Here is a 23353-nt window from a genome sequence, read left to right as displayed (position 1 = left end):
GTTTTTTCCAGCTCCTGAGGAAAAAGTGCCAGTGTTGGAACCAACAGCTGAACATTTGCCTCTTACATAAGATTTAATTTTGTAAGTGGTAAATAAACTTAAGCTGCTAGGTGAAATAATTTTTAAAGATATTTCTTGAATTGTTATATTTATGTTAAACTGGCAGAAATAAACCTGTGCAGGAAATTGCTGGTCTACGTGTTTCAAGAAAAGAAGAAAATTAAAAGGTTATTTACCTGATTTTCCACAGCAAAACATCTTCTGTTTGAGTTAGCTGATTCAGAAAAGGGTAGAGAACAAGTCACATTTTTTTTCTGAGGATTAGTAAGAAGGCAAAAGGGAAGAACATCTAGGATAAATTCTTTGAACTTACCTGGAGTGACAGCTTCCACTGGCCTGCAACACCAGAAGTCTCAAACCTGTGTGACTAATTATTTAACAAGTAAACAGTTCTGATTCATCTTCCCAGATTTACATATTCTTTGTTTGTTTTGTTTTTCTTTTTTAACATCATTGACTACCAGAAGTTCATTTACAGTTGGGGGAAAGGGATTATGAAACTGTAGATCTCTGTACATTAAATTCTCATTTAAGCCGTAATAATTTATATAGCAAAAAGCTGTTTAATAGTATATGAATAATTGATTATGTGGTTGTTTATAGCCTGTTTTCTTCACCTTGTTTTCAAGTATTTTATCTGAAACACCCACAGTCTAGCACGTAAGGTGGTCTCTAGAGAAAATAGGTTTCTGTCAGTAGATTACCCAATTTTCTTTGAACATGGAAATATTTTTACAGATAGCAGTTTGTAGGAGTAGGCATTCTATCATTCTCAATTACATTTCACCAATAATGTGTTTTTTATATTGATAAAAAAGATGAAAAATAGAAGTGTAGCTGATAGTGATTTAACAATTGGTAATAATAACTTCATGGACAAATTAATGTGCTATTAAATTATTTGATACACAAAGTGATAAGGTCTTCAAATACGTATGTTTATGTTTGTATTTTAAAGTCTCAAGTTAAAAACAAAATTGACAATGTATTCTTAAGTATGTTTTTCCAGGGATGATATTTTAGTGAAATAGAAATTGCATTTTCTTTCTATGAAGTCCCCAAACAAACGCAGTTTTTCTGGTCCTATTGTAGTTAGCATATGGTGATGCTTCTTGCCCAAAAGGTGGTATCAGAAGTTGTGCTTTAATTAGCGCGTGTGAGGAAACAAAGTACTGTGACTGCTCACAATGTGATCTTCTGCACTAGAGCAGTTCTTACCTTAATTTATAATGAGAATAGACTTTTTGATTCTTTCAAAGCTTTAATGTGTGCATATAAAGTTGTTCTGCATCAGTGTTGGTCAGATCACGCAAGAAATAATCACCTCTGATGAAGAATAATGATATAACTTTAACCACTTCAATTCAGTCCATTGATTTAGCTTTGAGATGATGAACCATAGTCAAAGTTGTTCTCTTTGTTGGAATTATGTTTTTCAGAATTCATACTAATAAAAAGGTTTGCCTATTGCCTCAAGACTAGAATTTACCTTTAGGGTGATTAAATTATGAAGAAATCATCTGTGTATTGAAGTTACATAATTTTCTTTATTTTTCTTACTTGAGAAAGTTACCCTTGTTACTCTTGCTATACTACAATGGTAAAATAGCTTAGAAGGTTTGTTATTGCCTTCATCTCCGCAATAAAGGAAATGCTCTGTATTAGTAAACTTTAAATTCTCAAGTCTTCCTAAAAATAAAACTCATGTGATAAGGCTTTTGAACTTTTTTTAATGGAGGAAATGTTTTAATGGAGGAAAGTAAAGGAAAAGCTCTTTACTTTGAATCAAATAGCTTCGACTGATGATCTGCACCACTGACAAATGAAATTTAATATTTGGCTATAAATGAGCAGAAAAGACATTAGCTGTAGACAGGGAGCAATTTTGATGACAATTTTGAAGAAAACAACAACAGAAGTAATTACAACAGATTGATCTGAAGCAAAATATCTGCCACACAGCAGTGTGTTTTAATACTCAAAAATGAAATAATTATGGATCTCTGGGTGGATACTGTCTCTAAAAGAGGGGGGGGTTATTACAGAATACCATGGAGTTTGTACAAATTTTTTTTTTTTTTTATTTGGCATTATCATTCTGAATGCAGAATCCCTTGGAGTTAATCATTAGTCTGCAGTAAACTATCCAGACTTCAAATACCTTCTGCTCTGTAGCTGGACTGTCTGAAAACGTGGGTTTCTAAGCACACCATTTCAGAGTACCACCCTCTCCATCCTGGTGCCATTCCTGAAATTAAGGGGTTTTCCACTCTAAATCTGCAGACATAGCTGATCCTTCAGGGTTAATCCTTCCAGACACGGCCTGAAGAAATTACATGCTCCACAGTATCACTGAGATTTGTTAAATCCCGCAAATTATTGATCAGATTTTATATTCTGTAAAGCCAGAGATACAAAAAAATTGCAGATACATTCTCTTTTCTTCTAGACAGACAATGCATAAGTTGTACAGGTATATCCAAAGAGATTGTCAGGACGCACAGTCCTCCATCATTCTTTTTTTTTTTTCTGTAGCCTAGTCTTATCTTTCATTCACATCTATAGTGCATTGGAGAAAGAGCTCTCTTTAATGAAGTTTACATTCCTCCTGTCAGGTTTCTGTGCTGTAGTCTTTGTACACATGGACACTTATCATATAATAGACAGTTTCGGTTACGTGAAGTCCTCCAGACTGGGAAAATATGCTCTTGAGGCTGAAACCTGCTACTGGTGATGAGATGCCTCCACTTGAATGGAGGATTAGGGGATTAATGACTCTTCATTGCTAATTCTCTACTGGTTGCCTCAGATTCTCTCTTAGCATCTTTCTGGGTATGCAATCCAATATGCAGGTTAAATGACCAAAAAGAAATGTGATTGTAGAGGCGCTTAAGATTTCAGGCATATTTTAATTCTTCATTATCTTAAAGTTAAAGGAGAAAATAACAAAAGCCTGGCAGCAACAAAAATAGCTGTAGATAAATTGGGATATATTCCTATGGCCTAATATTAACCTGCGCTAATGAACCTTTGAACTCAAATATACTTTTGCAGATTTTTCCTGAGCATTCACAGTACTGATCCTTATAACACAGTTTCAGTGATAGTATAAAACCTGCCATAATTCAGAAAATACTATCGTCATAACAACATTGGTGCAATTTACAGTTTTGAGATTATCTATCAAGTATGATTATGTGTGATCTTCTATTTATGTTTGTTTTGGTTTTTAGCTCCAGACCAGCCTGTCTGAACCAATGACATTATCCAAGTCGATCTCACTTCCTCGTAGTGCATATTGGCATCACATCACCCGGCAGAACAGCGTTGGAGAAATCTACAGTTTACAAGGCAAGTTCCTTATAAGTAAATGACCATTAGCTTCTTTCCATTAGACCAGAATTCATGCAAATTGCTTTTTATTTGCACTAGTTGTTTTCTCTCCATTTCATTTTAACAATTGTCAGCAGGATTCCTAAATCGACATAAAACAGGTTTCTTTTAGTCATTTTGTAAACTAATGGTGAAAATTATTCCCAAAATCACCACATAGAGCTGGATAGACAATTTGGCTCAATGTAGCTTCTCAGTAGCTAATGAATGTGAGGTTGGTTTAGTATTTTCCTCCAATAAGACTGTGTATGCATTTGGGCAACCTTAGGGTGCCCAGTTAAATCTACATAAAGTGGCTGTATAAGTTGCAAGATTAAAACAGAATAAGTCTAGGAATAAGAGCTATTCTTGGTGAATTTGCTTGGCGAATCATACATATGAGCAGTTGATTGGACTAACAGGCCTTCTGTATATATAATCATTATGTTTTGTCTCCAGTTCTCTTTCATATGTTTGGATTCTAAGCTATTTGCTTATGACTTTAAAGGCTATAATTAACATAACTTGATGATGATGATGATTCACTGCTCTTAAGCCAAAATTGATTTGTATCTTTTAGGAAACTGGAATTATTGTTACATTTAAAATGTAGACCTTTGTTAAAAGTATTGTTTTCACTTTTAAAAAATAACAACCTATCATAAACATATTGCGTTGTATTACTTGGAAAGGGCTTAAGGATTTTGTTTCAATTCTCTCTTAACAATCTGTTTGCATAAGCAATTTACATTTAGATAGGAGGTTAGAAACTGCTCACAAACAACAGTGCTCAATGCAAGGAAACATATTACCTGTTTTCTTGAAAATAAGTGAAACACAGTATATAGATGAAAGACATGAAGTGTTTTATTCTGTAAATTATCACACAAATTAAAATCAGCAGGTGAGCTGTGAATTCAGTGGGTGACTCATTAAAGGGTACAGCATTTGTTTCCCATCACCCCCCATCCAACAAAGTCAAAGTGAATTTCTAATCATGGTTATAGTCTTACAGTTAAATAACAATAACGGAAAAAAGAAAATAACCTTCCAGAAGTTGTTTGTTAAAAAAGTTGTGCTTGTAGATCACCTTTAAAAATATTCATCATATCACCGATATTTTTTCATGAACACAACAACAAGGCAAGAAAAATGTTTATTTGTAGAGATGTTAGAGTACCTCTTCTTATGTTCTTGATGGGTCTTTCCTTTGGCAAAAAAAGATAGTAAATGTGTTATGAAATACATGAAAGGAGATAAACGTATAGACCATTGTTCATTCTCTGCTATCTTTTGTTTCTTACAAATGGCCTTTGCAATAAAGGAAAGCAAAACTTGATATATCATCAAGTAATAGTTTAATATCTATACTAGTTGGCTTTGCAGGATGAAATATGTTGGAAGTGCATAATTAAAAATGCAAGAATTTTACTCTTTAGAAGTATGCAGATTTTATTCACACTTCCACAGAAACATGGGGCTAATAAACATTCCAGAACTTAAGACTGTCATTTCTCTTACATGTACTATGGTGACTGAAACTTGAGAAAGCGTGGCTGATTTCAGGAGAGACTAGTTCAGTGGGCTAAGAAGTGCATCCAGAGGACAATTTTGCCTCCCTCTGATTGCAAAACTTTTACATGCAAGAATATTGTTCATTATCTGTAATGAAGGTCTCTTTGAACCTTCTGCTGCAATGACTGATTAAATGCTATGTACTTGTACAGGAGCTGAAGGGACCGCAAAATACACCTTTTCCTCTTAATATCTGTTCATACTGATAGTCTTTGCACAGCGGAGACCTACCCGTTGTCAAAGCATCAGCCCACAGATGCTTCATAGATGTGGGTGGAAGGTGGGTAGTGAGGAAGCAGATTGTGAGCATCACTTTAGCTCTCACCTTAGTACAGCAACCAGCTGAGAAGAGCTGTTGCAGAGGGAAAAATCGCCCGCTGCCGCTGTGAGCTCCTCTGAACTTGAAAAGGTATATTACACCTTCAGAGAGGAGACGTTTTCTTTAGAGAATAATCCATCAAACTCAGTTCTGCACTTCGTGTGTATTTATGGCAAAGCTTTTTACATTAAAGAAATGAATTTGAAAATTCCACACATTCCTCTGAATAAAAAAAAACATGTAACAAACTCTAATAAAAAATATATCAAACTCTAAAATGAAATAACTAGAGTGGTGTCTACCTTTATTCAGATTACTATCAATATCAGAAAAGTAACAGCCAAACTCACTGTTACGTACAGTGTAAAAGGGTTTCCATAGTGGCAATTATTTCAAACTTGCACTCTGAAGTGACTAGAATTTAATTAATAACAGCTGGTGATGTATAAGGAGAAATGAATATGTGCTCATACTACCTTGGATAAATTGGCTCTTCGGGAGTTATTTAGCAGTCGAATTTAACTTAATTAGTAGTGTGAGTTGATCTGATAATGAATAAGCTGTAGAGTAAGAAGGTGGGGGGAGTTATGGTTCTTTTTTTTTTTTAAGACTACATTTCAGATGTAAAAAGGCAATTCAATAAATGGGCATTGGGCTTATCATCCTCCGTCTGCCCATGAAAGCACTTATATGTAAAGACCTGAAAAGATTAAAACAGAATAATAGTGCTAAAGGAACACAGGTTGCACAAAATGTCCTAAAATGAGGTGGGCTGGTTTCTCTCTTTATGCAGCTTTTCTTCCATTTGTGTCTTCCTTGCACTCTTTCAGTTCTTGATTGCACTGCTAAGATAAAAGTAGTAATTTAGTTGTCTAATTAATCTTGTCAATAGGAACAACTTGGTGGTTGGCTCTTACTAGTGGCAGCACATCACTAGCAGTATTCACTTCAAATTTTACAGTACAGTGCTGCAGGTCTGACAGAGTTTCCATCCGTGCTCTGCCGCCGCTGTGGAAGTTGTGCCATAGGGCCTCATTAGCTGACACAGCGGTGCCCTTTCAGCGCTGTGCGTTGCCTCTCCTCTCCATCTGATGCGACATTGGGCGTGTGGCAAGCCCCACCACTGCACAATAAAAAGAAAAGGGGAATTGCTGCCACGCACAAAATTCTTACAGCCATCAGGTGAAATTGCAGACTAATCTTCTGTGTTGGAATGGTTTCACTTAAAAACCCGATTGACACCCACGGCTTTACAAATCACGATGCCTCTTTCTGAAGTGTGCGTATTAATAATCCAGATCTTGCCTTTAATTACATTTCAGAAATTAAATAGTGTCCTTACAGATTTTTATCATAAAATAGTTTAAGTAATAGAGAAAAAAGATTACTTATACTCGATTTTTGTGCATACCTAAGACTTAAATGAATTGTACATTTTCATGAATAATAGACAGCTTTATGAAGAATTAGAGTCCAACAGAAAATAAACTTTCGTGGATATGTTATGTTATCCTATACATAAGGATTTACAAAAATACAAAAAATACAAGCCAAGAGCAACCTTGTGAACTGATGTCATAGTTAAGGAGAACAATACAAGTACAAAAACCCTGCAAGCATGAAGAAAACCACCTGCATGTATCCTCATAAATCATTGTTTATTGTTATTACCTGGCATATGATTTAGCACTGTTTCACAAGATATTAAGAACTGAGAAACAAAACACATATCTTTTTATGCATCAAAAGACAATAGGTACCATTAATGCATGATATATTTTAACATTTTGCATTCAGGAGTTTAAATTTGTTTAGGATGAAAGAAGGATTGCAGATCGAATTTTCAGCTTGCTGAAACTTAGTGTTATAGTTGTTTTTGTAGAGAACTCAGATAGTACAAATTTTAAACACAGTCAGTTTGGATATTATTAAACAAATAAGGCCGCATAAAATTTTGGTATGGAAACCTGCATTAGTTTTTTGTATTGCAGTTATTGAAATCCCTGAGGAAATTATGTTCAGAAAATCTAATTACAGCCTGGCCTTTCTCCAAGAAATTCAAAATTAACAATCACTTTCAATCGCCCCTGTTGTGTTTGAGTCTGGTTTGTAGTCCCTATTTGGACTTTGCTTTTGCCGTCTATACTCAAAGTGATGAACACCTACGCACATAAGCAACCCTATTCAGTTCTATGAAAGTACTTATGTGAAGGAATGTATATTTCTATAAGAATTACACCAGTAACATCTTACATGTTTTCCTCTTAAAGAGAACAGTAATGCTTTTTCCACAGTAAATTGCTAATCACAATTTGCTTATCACAAATGCTTATTTGCTCTTTCACAAATGCTCACCACATTTTGTTGTAAACCCATAGAAAAGTAATTAAATTACACTGAAAAATACTCAGCTGCCTGCAAAGAGCTGGAGTCACATTTTTAAATTTAGTGAGGAACTTTGAGAAATAAAACTATAATCTTCAATGAGAAGGGACTTAAGATGGAAGCTTAAGCTTGTTTAGTACATGTCAAAGATGCCAACTTAAGCTTGTTTAGTACATGTCAAAATCAAAAACACACCAAAGTAAAAACTGGCCTGGATGAAGTCTGTAGGAATTTTACCATTGATTGTCTTTTGAATTTCACACTAAAGATGCAAGAAAAATAAATCTGCTTTTGCAAATCAAAACAAAGGGAAACTCTGGCTCCTCTTTGACCTCAGTAAGCAAGCCTGCATTGTCCCTTGTCTTTTGGCCTTGTTAGGTGAGAGCTCACCTTTCTCTTGGTTTTGAATGTATTTTAAGTAGAATAACATGGAGTCTTAACCCATTCAGCTAAAAAATTTTGTATGTAAAAGGGAGACAAAGTCATACACAAATAATCTCTCCCAGCTACATAAGTTTCCAGACTTTTCAAAGTAGGAGCTCTGATATGTCATTAAAAGTAATCAGAGAATATTCGAGTTGCTAAATATTTAGGAGGGTTTGAATCATCCTGTTCAACCCTCCCTAGGCTAACCCTGCAGGAATTTCCTATGTGGGTTTCTGCAGTTTTCTGCAAATTAAAGTATGTAAAATGAATTGGAGGACATTCGTCATTTTGGCATTTCCATTGTTTGTTCATATGCCCTGCAATAGAGTACAGAATCCATTTCCCCATCTAATCTCGATGCCAGAATAATGTGAATGACATAAAATGTTAGACTATATCTGTTATATAAAGCTGATCACTCAGTAATGTTTCACTAAGTGTCTACCAGCAGCTTAAGCTGAAATGCTTTATAGCCTGCCACCTTCCCATTTCCTTTGCTGAATCTCATCAGGACTTTCACATTAGTAAATGAAGCCTATAAAATTTGAAGTATGAATAAAGGACACCTGAAACAAGGCATTTACTGAGTAGAAACTACGTAAGAGCTACATTATTTAAAATGACTGTATTATGTGGCTTCTCAAGTCTTATGCAGTAGATTTGATCTTTTTCTTTTGAGCTTTGAAATTCTGTACAAAATAATGCATCACTAGACTGATTTTAAAATGACATATAGGAAATGGGAAGTGTCTTAGAAACTAGTAAAGAAGAACCTCATTTTATTCAACAGTGATTGTTACAGCTAATTGAGAGCGTTACTGACAAGCTCTAAAGAGTATCTTGACATATTCCCTTTCATTCTGATAAATGGTTGCTGAGGTAAGAGGTTCTTACAGTTATAAGCCATGAAAAATAGGGGGGAAAAGCCAAAAAAGATTAATAAAGCATATTCTGTTGTCAAATTCACAAGTTCTGATTTCATTTAAGCCCTATATTGTGATGCCCTTTCTCTCAGAAGATGGTCCTCCGGTGAGATCACTTGTCAATGAGGTTATTCTGTGCTAGACTAGAAAGCGTAGAAGTCACCGTAGTCTCAAGTTACAACTGAAAGCCCAGTGTAAGGAGAGCAGTTAAGTACTGGCTGATTGCCTCCTCTCCCCTCCAAAATCCAACAAATGTAAGTTCTTCAGTGCAAACTACACAAATTCTTAGTCATAAATCTCTTTTTATGTCTTAGCTTAATGACTTCATGAATACGTGATGACTCTAGCTTCTTCCTCCCTATTAGTGTGAGAAGCAAATCAAGCTTTGCCCCTAGCTTAACTTAACCGAAATCAGGAATCTTTACTCTGAGTTAGCTTAAGACTAACTACAGTTATGCTACAGTCATTCGATCTCTCTGCTGTATCGTAATATTCAAGGACCTGCATTGTATCCCAAGAGCTGCACTTCAGTGAAAGAATACGTGTAGTGGGAGAATAGGCGTAACCAGTTCCATGGATGCTAGCTGTCAGCTGGTATTGGATTGTCTGAACAGGAAAGGTTTGCTATGTTATATGAAAGAGAAAAATGAAATACTTGTCGAAGGTCAATTTTGTGAAAACTACTTTTTTCTGTGAAGTCATTTCACCAGTGTATCTGGACTGCTCTAGCTAGGACAATCTTTTTTGGTTAAAGTATGTTATCACAGTTAGAATCAAGAAGATTGTCAGTTCATTTTTGTAATTTCAAACAAATTGAAATATTTCTATGCTGACAAACCAGATTTTCTAGTCAAATTATTACTCCAAATCGTGGATGCACTAAACGCCCTTTAAAACAATTTGGGTTAGGGGGAAGGCTACATATTTGGGAAAAAAGGACCTAGGCAAAAAAGATGTATTTTATTTAGTATCCATTTGCATGAACTATTTATGCTTCTTTTTCTTTCAGTAATTCTTTTTAAACAAAGTAAAAATTATTGAAATTGACACTTTTATAGAACATGTTCACAATTTTTTTTATAATTTGGAAACAATGTAAGTTTTGAAAATAGGCTGTGTAATGGGAAGAGTGGGGGATGTTAATAATACCAGCTTTGCCACCAGTAATAAGGAAAGAATCCAAGCCCCAGGGACTTCAAGTGCGATTGATTGCGTTCTACTTAAGTGGAAAGAAGATCCAACACCCCCCCTTCACATTCTAATGTTTGTGACATAAGATGGGATCATATAAATATATAAATATCTGGTTGTCTGAAGTGACGTAACATTGACCTAGCTGCAAGTTATTCGGTTATTATGAAATTTAAAATATATTTGTTATAGAAAGAGTATTGTAAGATCTCAAATACATTAATCTTATGTTTCTGTTAGATTGTCTTTTATGTGTATCTCACTTTACTAATATGCAACAATATTACAGTGACATTTGTGGCACACAACATATAGTCTGTTGTTAGCAGAGACCTATTTATGTTCATGGTAAGGCCAATTTAAGTGCAATGGACACTCTGCTCTGTATGTTCAATTTAATCGAGCCATAAGAGTATATTCTTTATAACTCCATAGTGAATTTCAGCTGTGCAGAACTGATTAAAAAATCATAGTATTATTCAGCAGAGAGAAAAAAAAAATGTTCAAAAAATCTTAGAATGTCTTTCATTCTCTATTTGTTCAAAAAAGCCTTTTCATCTTGCTGAATTCTTATACCCTGCCAACTTTTTATTTGATCAAAATGATACATTGTAAGAAACTAAGATACATTTCACGGAAGTAAGAACTGTGAATAACAATGGGAATTTCCTCCCAGTGCAGAGTTAGCAAGATTTCACCAAAGTGAAAGTTTTTCCGCTTTTCCAAAACTGAAGTCTGCCAGCTCCTTGTTTGAATACTAAAAGTTTGCTGTTTAGCTGCTGGATACTTATTTATCCTTCAAAATTCTTTGAAGACGCCTTTTGGGAAAGGGTTTTAATCAAAGGCTCATTTCCCTGAGTTGAAGAAAAAATGAGATATTCTGTTATAAAGCTATATGGAAGGAAGGAAAATGCAATACCAGACTGGGAAAGAGATAAGAGAGAAAGGACTTGGTGGGAACTGGAGGAAGCATTTCTACCCTTCTACATGAGGAGGGACTTCTTTACTTTGAGGGTGGCAGTGCACTGGGACAGGCTGCCCAGAGAGGTGGTGGAGTCTCCCACACTGAGACATTCAAAACCCGCCTGGATGCCATCGTGTGCAACCTGTTGTAGGTGACACTGCTCTGGAGGGGCAGTTGGACTAGATGGTCTCCAGATGTCCCTTCCAACCCTGACCATTCTGTGATTTTGTGAAGGGTGGCATTAGCAGCTCAGTAGTCTATAACTGCAGGCTCTGGAATTTACCACCTCTATCAAAAAATGTCCACACGAGGATTCAGTGCAGAGTAGCAGAGCAGTGTACCATAAAGCCATACCTACCCTGACTGCAGACAGTAGAGGTGAGGTCCTAAGTAGAATGAGGCTTTTCACTGTTTGGCAGCAAACACCTTAGTTGGAGAGCAAGGATGAAATGAAAAGATCCTTACCACTCTTTTTGATGACTTAAATATTTATGCTACTGCTGTTAGGCCAAGCTTACATGCAGCGGGACTGTGCTGTGTTATTCTCCCTGACCTGGTAGTGCGTGTGACGCAATGTGGCGTGGGTGGTTGGTTCCCAGCAGCGTCCTGTCTCCTCCTGTGTGCAGCAATGCTCCCCCTTAGCCCAGCCCAAGGAAACAGAGGAAATCCGGCAGCCTGCCAAGGGAGTCATGGCTTCTCCCCTTGTGCCAGCGTGGCTGCTCTGCCCAGGGTCTGTGAACTAAGAAACTAAGGATGGATCTTCTCTCGGCCTCTTGCCCACCTTGGACTTCCATCCTCACTCACAGCAGAAAGCAGGGTCTTCTGTGCCCCACCCCTCTCCCTGGGAATAATCCTTGGTGGGGGCTGCCACAGCCAGTAACGAACCCCCTTTTATCTCTGCAAACTCTGTTGAGCCCTATATAGGGCTCAAAGACTGTTCCCAAAGCTGCTTGATATGAGCTGAAGTAGGTGCAACTTACTTATAGTCACTATTATGCACTCAAAGGAAAGCATCTACGTTATTAATTGACTACTTAGCTGAGAATTAGCTAATTATGCACAGGTGTGTTTTCAACCTACAGAAAACACGTGGCTAGTTAGTTATATCTATACCACTGTTTTTACCTTTCTGAAATATAATTAAAAGACGATTTTGATTAGTTGTGTGGTTTCAGCTTCCAAGAAAAATACTCTTCTGCTGGCTTACAACGTTGTTCATTGTTCTCGCATTTCACTAATTAAGCATTTAAATGTTATCAGTTTTATTCTTTTCCATACTATACTTCTATAAAATTGTCATTACTGAGTATGGTGCTTTTTCATGGAAGTTAGTGAAAACTACATGAAGCAAGTTTTCATTCTTGCCTCATTTTGTTACATTTCCACACATTTGTATAAATAGATAACAAGGACAGAACATTTTCTTCCTAAATACCTATTACGCACATGCCAGAATGGCACCTCTACGTCCATACACTTGTCTTCTCTTTTACTGAAATAGGAACGAGTCTTGCCTTTTAATAAGGTTTCTGCATGCTGTGTTAGGGTGTCTGATGGGAAGTTGTCAGATTTCTTAGCTTCTTGGTCATGAACTGATGGCATCAAACTAGGAATGCAGGTACCCAAACGCGCTTTCTATCTTCTCTCTTCATGTGTGGATATCCCAGATTTTGGGAATACTCACAAGCAATGCTGTTGCTGAAAGTATGGTTCAGAGCCTGTGTTGAAGCTTAATTTTAATTTGAAAAAGCCTATTCTCATTGCAATTGTTATAAATGCAGCATCAATTTAAATTATTGACTGTTAACAGACTTTGGCCACTTGTTTTTATACACTATTGGTGTTATACTGTTCCAGGATGTCTCAGCAGGTTTGCGGGGCTTCTGTTTGTGAGATGACAGTCCTATCATCACCAGACATTTGATGTCATGAACGTTTTATGATGGAAAAGATAACCTGGTCTGGGTTAGGAAATGGAAATGTATTTAATTGTCTTGTCAACCGTCTCATTATTCCCCATTCATCAGAGCAGGTATTTAATTCTGAGAAATAGCTCAGCAGTTTTTCATCCCTTTCATGCCTCTTATAGAAACACTTTCCCCTGATCAAGTGTGTGCATTTCGGTTTAAGTGTCAATCTGTTTGTGAAGAGTCTTGTTTTTCACCTAACTGTCACCCTATATTAACTAAGACAACCCATTTTTAACAAATAAATGGGGTGTGGGTGTGTGGATGGGGGGTGGAACAGAGCCAGGGGCAGCAACTGCTAAGCATTTTCTGTACGAGCGTGTGATTTCTCAGTTCTAACAGATACTGGTTTGTAGGCACTAGTAATGCCTTTTGACTCTCTAGGTTACATATGAGAATGTCTCTTCTCAATGCCCGTGGCTGCAAAATTCCTGTATCTTCTAAACCATAGATCTTCTGTTCATCTAGTGTAAGAATGAGGAAAAGGGATTTTTCTTAAGCTTCTTTATCATTGTGTACTATTTCCTGATTTGCTGGCCAGCATTTCAAAGCAAAGAACTACCCCATCTTGTGCTCATGGATTGGACCGGCACCAACATGGCCTAGGACTGAAAAAATATAAAGAAGGGCTCAAGGTGCCCCTTCATGTACCCTTATTACCTTCAAACCTTGTGTCAAACTGTAGGAATGAGCCATAAATTTTCCATGGTGTTTATTATGTAATAAATTACCAATGAGAGGGACAATTTAAGCTGTTATCTTCAAGGTGTGACTGTTTTTTTGGTTACGCTGCAGTAAATCAGGAATGTTGCCAGGGACATGAATGACATTATGCTAGTGCATAACTACTATATAAAAAGAGAAAATGTGCAGAAAATGTGTATAGTATCATTGCTAAGAATGTAAGATACTTACTCATTTTGCTTATTTAAATGTTCAAAACTATGCAAGATGTAAACGAAAACCTTCATAACTAGACAAGAAAGAGAAGTTCATTTGTTGTTAAGGCATTGGTTCTCAGCTGTTGCAAGTCATCCTTGCTCATGAAAAAAAACCCTAAATTCTGCTGACCTAGACAAGATAAGAAACTTTCCCTATAATTCATGTCCACAGTGCACTGTAGCATAAACAGGACCCCCACTTTTGAGCACATCTTCAGTGGCCCATGTAATTATGTAGAACCTTTTTGGCTGAAGTTGATCTTTATTCTGACAGTCATGGATCTCTGTTGTATTTTTACATGGTAATGTATATACATTTTGCATGACAAAATATCTACACATTTGCTTTGGACTTAAAAGTCATCTACATGAAAGAAACTTCTTTTTCTTATTTTTTTACATTGATGTGATTAGACCGAAAAAAAAAAAAAAACTCAGAAACTGAGAATATCATTGCAACTGTGGAAAAGGTTTAATAAAGCCTTCTCAGTACCATCACATAGCATGAAATTGTTCCAACGCATATACTGTTGCAGTATAGGTTAATACCTAGAGAATGGGTCCATACCATTACACTGTCAGTAAAGCAATATTCAGCCTCAGTAGTAGGGGAGTGATGATGCCCTTATCTCCCTGAAAACAGCCCTTAGTCAGTAGGAGCTCTAAAGCCAAACTCTGTGAGTTGCTGCTTGAAAGTATTTTTTATCCAGAAGTGATAGACAGAATTAGCTTTGAACCCTGTTTTTGCTGACCTCAGAGGAGCAAATTATCTTACTCTTAGAGGGAGTATGATTCATCATCTGACTGTTTGCACAGCATTTGCAGTTTTCTCCTGTCTGGGGAAGAATCATTGAAATCTAACAATTATTGTGGCATCTCTCATCTGACATCCAAGCACTGTTCTTCGACCATGCTGTTAGAGTGTATGTACAATTTTAGCACATACTGTTTGAAATTTGTTGTTTCCTGAAGTGGCCACTGGAAGCCATTAAACCATCAAGAGAATTTTTCCTAGGACAAAATTATTCAGAATTAGTTCATAGCATTTTATTTGAAATGGAAATATTCATATGCATTTCATTTACACAAATGTATTTATAAGAATGAAGTTTTTCCAGATAGTTACAGGTGGGTTTTTTTTTGTCTGGAGCTTTTTTTAACAGAAACTGAATACAAAACTCATTGATATGAGTACACCAGTCATTCCCCAAATATCTCATACAAAAATGCTAACAGGATTTTTAAACCTACACAGTAAATAAGGAAACAAAAAAGTATTATGCTGATCAAAAAGAAATATATGATTGTAGCAAAGATGTACATGTTAAGACAAAAAATTTTAGAAAATGATCATTTCAGCATGAAGAGATTCATATTTTATCATACATTACTTTTGGATGCATTCTTGTAACACAGATGTTATTTCAATGAGAAATCCCTTCTAAACTGTATAGCTAAAATATATCAAGTCATGTCAGATCCTGAATATATACATTATATGTCTTGTAAATTATATATTCAGTTCTAAATAGCTGCAAACTTGAATCCAACTCACATCCAGGTGTTTTTTTCTCACAGAAGTGAGAAAAAAAGAGATTTTAGATTGAAAATATCATTTAGTGAAAACTGGAGTTCAACAGAGTGTCATGTTTTCTATCATACTTTTTATATATGTATATCAGACTTCGCAGAAGTAAAATACATGGTCAGGTATAGCATACTGTAAATCTCCTTACACCTTTTGTGTCAGAAAGTAGTCTTTTATGAGTTGCCCAATGTACGTTATATTCCTGTTAAAATCTTTTCTCACTTCTTTTCTGTGTAACTTTTTTTTCATTTCTCGTAGATCATAAGTGGATTTATTCCGTATTATTCAAATGTCTGTGATATGCAAATAGTTGGTGACAATTAGGTCCAGTATTCCTGATTATGTGACAGAACAAAATGAGTGCCAGATCCCAATCTGTTATAGATCAGCATAGCTGTGCTAAAGAGACCTCAAAGTGTGTTTGCTAAAGAGATTCATATTTCTATTCTTAACATACATAATGTATCAGAAATGTTCATCTCACCACAGCGTCCTTTATATGTTAGTATTCTGTGCTTGTACTATCTGCTATCATAAATGCAATGGTTATTAGTTACCATCTTAATGTGCTAAAAATATTTTTCATTTGAAACTTGTTCTTGTCGTCCTAAAGTTTCCTTTGCTTAGCAGATGAATTTATGTTTTGTTTTGTATGCCAAACTATGACATTTTTTATGTTGGCGTTACGGCTGTCTGCAAAATAATATCGGTGGTAAGTATTTGCTGTGCACTAAATCTAGTGTCTGTGGAAAGTGTAACAGACACGTTTACTGCCACATGATAACGAAGCCTCTTTCCTAAGGACAGGCTCTTCAGGCACAAAGACAGAAAGAAATGTTTTCTGATCTGGATAGTCACAATGAAAAAATTATTTTTATAGCAATATAGCACCGTTACACTGAAATGGAGATGCTTTTGACAAGCATTTTCTATAAGGTGATAAGCAATTCAGGTCTTTCATATTCACTACATCAGTACCTGAAGAATAAAGTGAAGGGGCAAGAAGAAAGTCTAGCTACCAGTCCATGTTGAATAATATCCATGAGCATTGTGAAGTTGAAAGACTTCATATCTTCAAGTCCTGATTTAATGAAAGATGGTTTTGGTTTGTTTGTTTGCTTGCTCACTTTTAATAGGAGAAGAATCCCTGCATGGATTTTGATGCGTAACTTAGAGATATAAATTATTATAAGTGGTAGCAGTGTCTTGATTAAAATGTTGCCTTGTTTGCTTATGATCCTCTTAATGCATGGAATAGGACTGTGATTCAACAAGGCAGTAAATCCAGTTTGAAAGTGCCTACTGCTTGATAAGAAATGCCATGGCTATGTGATTCAGAATGCTGAACTGATGCAAACTCTTTAAAACAGTTCAAATTTGTTCAAAATATTTTGATAGGTAGCTTTTTGTAGGCAAACTTTGTGCCAAATTAGACATCACTTGAACTTCATATCGAATTAGGTATTGTCTGTTCTCCAGTTGCCGGCACAATGCCAAATTTAAAGGCATATGGCTAGCATAAACATTCTGCTGTATGTTCTCACTTACTCAGTGTAAACAGGCTCATGTTCTGAGCCCTGATCTAGATTCAGTGTCTGTGATTGAATGATGCGTCTGTGCCTCGTTGGTATTAGATCAGATCTCCATTTTGAATTTTTCTCCTTGTTGCTGCAGTTGTGGTACTTGGAACAGTGTGCAAAGGACTAGATCTCCAGCAGGGATGCAAGAGATGACACACACATTTGGGGACAAAATCTAATTGGTTCCTGGCTCTGAACCAGTCTAACATTAGGCCTTCCAGTACCTAAAGGGGGCCTACAGGAGAGCTGGGGAAGGACTTTTTACTAGGGCATGTAGTGATAAGACGAAGGGGAATGGCTATAAACTGGAAGAGGGCACGTTTAGATTAAACATTGGAAGGAAGTTTTTCACTTTAAGGGTTGTAAGGCACTGGAACAGGTTGCCCAGAGAGGTTGTTGAGGCCCCATCCCTGGAGGTGTTCAAGGCCAGGCTGGACGTGACCCTAGGGCACCCTGGTGTAGTGGGAGGTGTCCCTGTCTATGGCAGGGGGGTTGGAACTCGATGATCTTCAAGGTCCTTTCCGACCTAAACCATTCTATGATTCTATGATTTAAATTGCCCTAAATCAGTTGATCTGCCTTTCAGATGTAGGTTACAACTTCCTCAATATTGTAGGGGGTTTATGTTACCGTAGGCTTCTGGAAGGTGTAAGTCCCTAAATAGAAGTCAGCACTGATACTGATATGAGTATAGCCGTTCATGCAAGCTGAAGGTGTCACTCCTGGGAAAGCAGAAAAGTACCTTGAATTCTCACCAGCTGCGGGTATAGTATTGGTAAGGGAAGTACTTTAAATATTACAAAAAATCTCTCAGTCCTTCTCAAGACCTTGTGTCAATGAGAAGGCTTCATAAAACAATGTAGTTCCAGGTACCTATGCCTGTTTTTTATACAGACTATGTCCATGAAAAAATGAACATTTTAAAATTTTTGTGTGTATTTTTATAATGGATATTTTTATAATGGATTTCTGTGATAACCTTTTTCTGTCCTCAGTCCTTTTCTCAGTCCTTATAGCTTATGCTGTGAACTGGGATCAGTGAACTGGCACAGATAATACAGCAGTTCATGCCTTCTGGAAGAGAGTGGTCGATATATCACATGGAAATTATTGGGAATAGCTTGTTTATCTCTGAAATGAGGGTTTTTTTCCCACTGAGAAGGAGGGTGATTTGGAGAAATATACATAACCACCACTGTAGTTTTATGTACTTGATTGGGAAAAGGATGTTAGTCATTAAACATTATTGTCTGATTCTGAGATCAAACAAATAATTGTGCTTTAATTTCTTATCATGATTCCTCAAGAAACATTTCGTTTTAATTGCTTTACTGCTACATTTTTGCTACTACCACTTGTGTCACTAATGGGAAATTTCAATTTCATCATTTTGCTTGAAAATCTGAGTCAATTCAAGAAGCCAGAAGTAGACAGTAGCTGAGATACCTCAGGATGGGAGGAAGGGGAGGTGGGAGTGGAAGGACGTTTTCTGAAATTTTTCTGGAAAGACAACTTTTCAAAAAGTGAATAATCAATATTATATTGGGTCCCTCCCACCAACAACGCTGGATGCCAAGTTTTAAGCTTATTTTTAATAACTGCAGTATTTTCATGGCTGGAGAGTTTCAGTTTGGATTTGAGCTTGAGCATCTCAGGGGAAAGAGGAAAATCATTAAACTTTTTTCTTTTGATTACTAATGGCTTAGAAACAGTAAAATAGTATATTGTATCTACAGTTATAGCTACTAACAATGAGCACCTTTATGTTTTGATCAAACTCTAGTAGGGCTATATAGTCTATCATTTATAGACTAGAGGAAGGAGTACATTTAATATGACAGACTTTTGTAATCCTATTAAAAATAGAGAGGGAAGAAGAAGGTGAGGCTGTATTTTATAGTGACTGAAAAATATGAAACATTTTGTTCTCTGCCCTGGAATGTTAATAGAAGCACAGTAGTGACAATAATATATAGCCTTTTCCAGGATGGAAAGAACAGAAACGTATGTTCTGCCTTCTGGCGAGAACAATGGTTAGGCATTTTATCTGTCAAATCTATCTGTATATGTAATGCTTGTAGAAACATAGTATCTGTGGACTGAAATATGTGAAACTTAAATTAAAAATTCCACGAACAAAAGTGATGATGAAAATAAAAACACATGTTCTGAATCGTATGTGTAGTTTCTAAGAAAAGGAAGAACATCAGAGATGCTCATTTTATATCCATTATCTGAATATTAAGTAGTTTTTTGTGTGTGTATTTAATACAGATGGTGCCCACAGAATAAATTATCTTTTTAAAGACACTATTTAATAGCTCAATTTTGACAGAAGCGTTTGCTTATGAAAAACTATTAGTGAATTTCTTCCAGTAAATTAAAAGTTTAAATACAAATCTTCCAAATTGTTTGGGAGACCTTGCTTTTTTCATGTTACGTTATGAGAGAGTGGCCACAAATAATACCACATTTTCAAATATTTTGAGAAGTATCACCCAATAATTTAACACACTATCAATGGTTAGAAATTAAAATCCTTTTCTGAAATGTTTTATCAAAAAAAAAAAAAAACCTAGGCAAAGAGTATATTCTATAGATATCATTACATTTTACATTTATACTCAAATTTTACATTTATACTCAATTTTACGTATATACTCAAATTTACGGTTATTCATTTTACAAATAAAATTAATAAATTAGAAGAAAGTTTACTCAAATCTGGTTTTTAATTTTGAAAACTGCTTGTCTTTTGTGCAGTATAGATCGGCTCATAATCTTATTTTCTCGCCATGCATGCATAAAATAACTCAATTATACCTCTGTGTTCAGCTAAGCTTATGGTTGTATCCCTTCATTTTCTTACGTGTTGAAATAAGACAGATAACTTAGAAGCAGCCTTTTACTTCGTACTTTCACCTTTGATTACATTCTTTATCCTGCATTTCTTCTAGCAACAACAATCAAAACTAATTTTGGACCTCTGTATACTTAATCTTTTGTTAGTGTATTTTCTGGTGATAACCGCTTTGTTAATTTCAGGATTGCATTTAACATGCCAAGGAGACTAAGCACTATTTTCATACAAGAGGAACTAACTGTGTCTGTAAACAAATTACCTTATCAGTAATCATTTTTAAAGGATTAGCTCATGTGCATAGATTTCGGTGAACATCTGGATCGTTAATCAGCTTTGTCTTAAATATTTTAATTATTTTCATTTCCAATGGAAACTTCCTAGCAAAAAGGAGAAAAAGTCATACTGACTTGCAACATAGGTCCTCAACATCATTTGAGACATATGATCCACTGGCCTATTCCGTAGTTTCCTGGTCATATAAATGTAAGATGTGATAGACATATTCACTGTGTTAGCAAAGGCCATCACTGTGTGCAATAAAATTCAGGCAAAGACAATAGCAAAAAAAACACAGGAAAACTGTCACCGCACATTCAGCTCTGCATAAGACAAATAGAAAATACTGTAATGAAAGACTCCGATGAAAGGGTGAATGAATGTGGGAATAGTGATACTCATTTGTGTGCAAATGTTATCTTTTCTTCATATTAAGTACACTTTTTCTTGTTCACATTGAATATCCATACAAGAAATAGTTATTTTACTTTTTTTTTTTCCACTTCTGTCATTCTAAATATAATAAGCTTACACGGGGATGATATAATATACCCATAAATGTCATAAAATCATAACCTATCATCAACATCTATGTGGTTTCAGACAAAACTATAGAGTAGACATGATAAGAACAGTGGCTTTTATGACACAGTCTTATTATATTGCTGAAATGGCTGAAAGAACTGCTTGGAACTGAGGTGACTAGATTCTATCCAAAGGAGAGGCACATTCTCCACTCACCGTGAGACCAAGACACAGGAGTTATTTCCATAAAAAGGAGCAAATTGGCTGAACACCTTCCCATAGGTCAAGAGACATGCTAGGTTTCACTGTCACATGCTCAGTATGTAGCTGTGGACTACAATTAGAGGCCTCTAGGAGCTATATTTATTGTCATTGAATGCCAAAAAAAGTACATGTGTACAAGAAAATGTGTTTCTTGCCCTAAGGAGACTTTAGTTTTTCTGTAAATGAAAAAAGGCCAATTTTAGGTCAGACTGAGGTATGTTTACTTTGGGTGTAAATTCCATATTTGTTGGCAGTAATAAGAAGGAGTGACCTTTACCAGAGGTGGTTGTATACAAGTGGACTTTTCTACAAATTTCAGATGTCAGAATAAATCAATGGAGGACAGAAGTGAGATGAGAGGAGCATTTGAAAATGCAGGATCGGGATAACTTCTTAGTCTGTAATTTATCATATTACTTTTGCTAGCTGTGAGGTAGGTTACTTATTCTCATATTTAAAAGATTTATATTTTTCTCAGAGAGTTGATTTTCCTTCTCACTTACTTCACTGATCTCGGTCCACTACTAGAGCTTCTCATTAAAGATGACTTTATGAAGCAAATGTTAGCTGTTTTCTTTGCTCCCAGTCCATTAACTGCTAATGAGAAAGGGAGAGTTCTAATGTCTAAATAATGTCTAACATCTAAGCCATCAAAACAATGTATGAAACAGTCAGTTTCTAAAGACTACAAATGTGGTCCCTCTGGTAATTTGCAAACTTGGCAAAACTAATTAGCTTATAGACCAAGTGCCATTTTGTGATCAGAAGGGACAGCAGTTACAAGAGTGCTTCAGTGCATCCATATCACAGTTAAAGGAAAAGGTAAGTGACATAAATACTCCTCCAGACAGAGCTTCATACCATTACAGTTTAGGTCTTTAAAAGGAAAACAGGGTAGGCTAAACTAGAGGGTTTTTTCAGGTTTTTTTGTGTGACTGTACACAAGCACAACTATTTACAAACCGCAAATTAAATCCATTACAGAGCAGTAGAAATACTACAGTGCAGCAAACTTCTGCAACTTCTACTTTGATTCAATATTAATCATTATCAATCAGGCTCATTCCTAAACTTGATTGGATTGCTCTATCTAGGATGCTGAAAAAAAATGTGTGCTGCTGGCTGCGTACAAATCATTTTTCTGTCTGCCCAAGTGCTGAACCCCTTCCCAATCAAAAGTGACAACTTCAAAGGAATGCTTTAGCACAAGGGTAACATATTTGGTAAGAGAAGTTGAGTTGTACTCACTAAAATGTTGTGACAGAGGACCATTACTGCGCTAACAAAATTCCATGCAGACTGTTCAGCTAACTGAAACAAGAGTATCTATTGAGATGGGCCGTATTTCATGTCTGTACATGTTTTTACTATTTGGAAGAACTTTCTAATGTGTATCTTCATACTTTTCTTCTCTTTGACACTATGAAGATCTCAAGTGCAGCACAAATCCCTTTTTCCTGGAGAAATGATTTACTATGCATTTTTACATGAAAGTAGGCACTTCTTAGAGCAGGCTTATCATAGTTCTGCATGTAGTCCTGACAGTGGGAGAACTGCTATTTCCTTAGCGGTATTAAACCTGCAGTGCTGGGTTCCTTTTCCATAATTTTAGCATAACAGCAGGATGGAGACATTAATTTTCTGGTGAAACTTTTAGAAGTTTAAAATATTCCTTCTTCTACAGGCTGTGAATCTAAATCCAAATGCCAGTGCATGTTTTGGTTTAAATTCAGAAAAATAGAGCGTAAGAATGGTAATTTTCATTTCTTAGCATGATATTCCTTCTTTTCATTCTTGTGAAGTTGTCACATGCATTGTATAACAGGTGCTGGTGCTAAGTTTTAGCATTTGGTGCACAGGTGTTGGTGCAAAGTTTTAGCATTTTGTTTGTATGTGTGGCCATACAGTGGTCCTGGTTCAGTGTTATTCTCAGGCAAAGTATGTAGTGGGGAAAACATCTATGCTACCATTCATTACTTACTCATTCTAGTTGTTCTTCTTGCTTGTTTAATGACACAGTAAAAAATAGATATTATGATGCTTTCAGTCTGTACTTTTACGCGATCTCTGTTCTCATATGGCCAAATTATCACCTGTTATTAATATTAGAAAATAGTGGCTTCAAAAGTCCTCC

At 36.0% G+C, this 23353-nt stretch overlaps 1 protein-coding gene across 1 annotated transcript in view; it reads left to right on the top strand.

The window, feature by feature from the left end:
* DOK6 (docking protein 6) overlaps positions 1-23353 on the top strand; it is a 160202-nt gene that overhangs the window by 112849 nt on the left and 24000 nt on the right. The window contains exon 7 of the mRNA XM_009889077.1: positions 3294-3411. Coding sequence (XP_009887379.1) covers positions 3294-3411 — 118 coding nt within the window. The remainder of the gene's footprint in view (positions 1-3293; positions 3412-23353) is intronic.

The sequence above is a fragment of the Charadrius vociferus genome, unplaced genomic scaffold, assembly GCF_000708025.1.
Source record: "Charadrius vociferus isolate BGI_N301 unplaced genomic scaffold, ASM70802v2 scaffold65, whole genome shotgun sequence".
In the NCBI taxonomy this organism is placed as follows: domain Eukaryota; kingdom Metazoa; phylum Chordata; class Aves; order Charadriiformes; family Charadriidae; genus Charadrius; species Charadrius vociferus.
The sequence above is the reverse complement of the archived record's forward strand: the minus strand, read 5'-3'. Positions and strand labels throughout refer to the sequence as shown.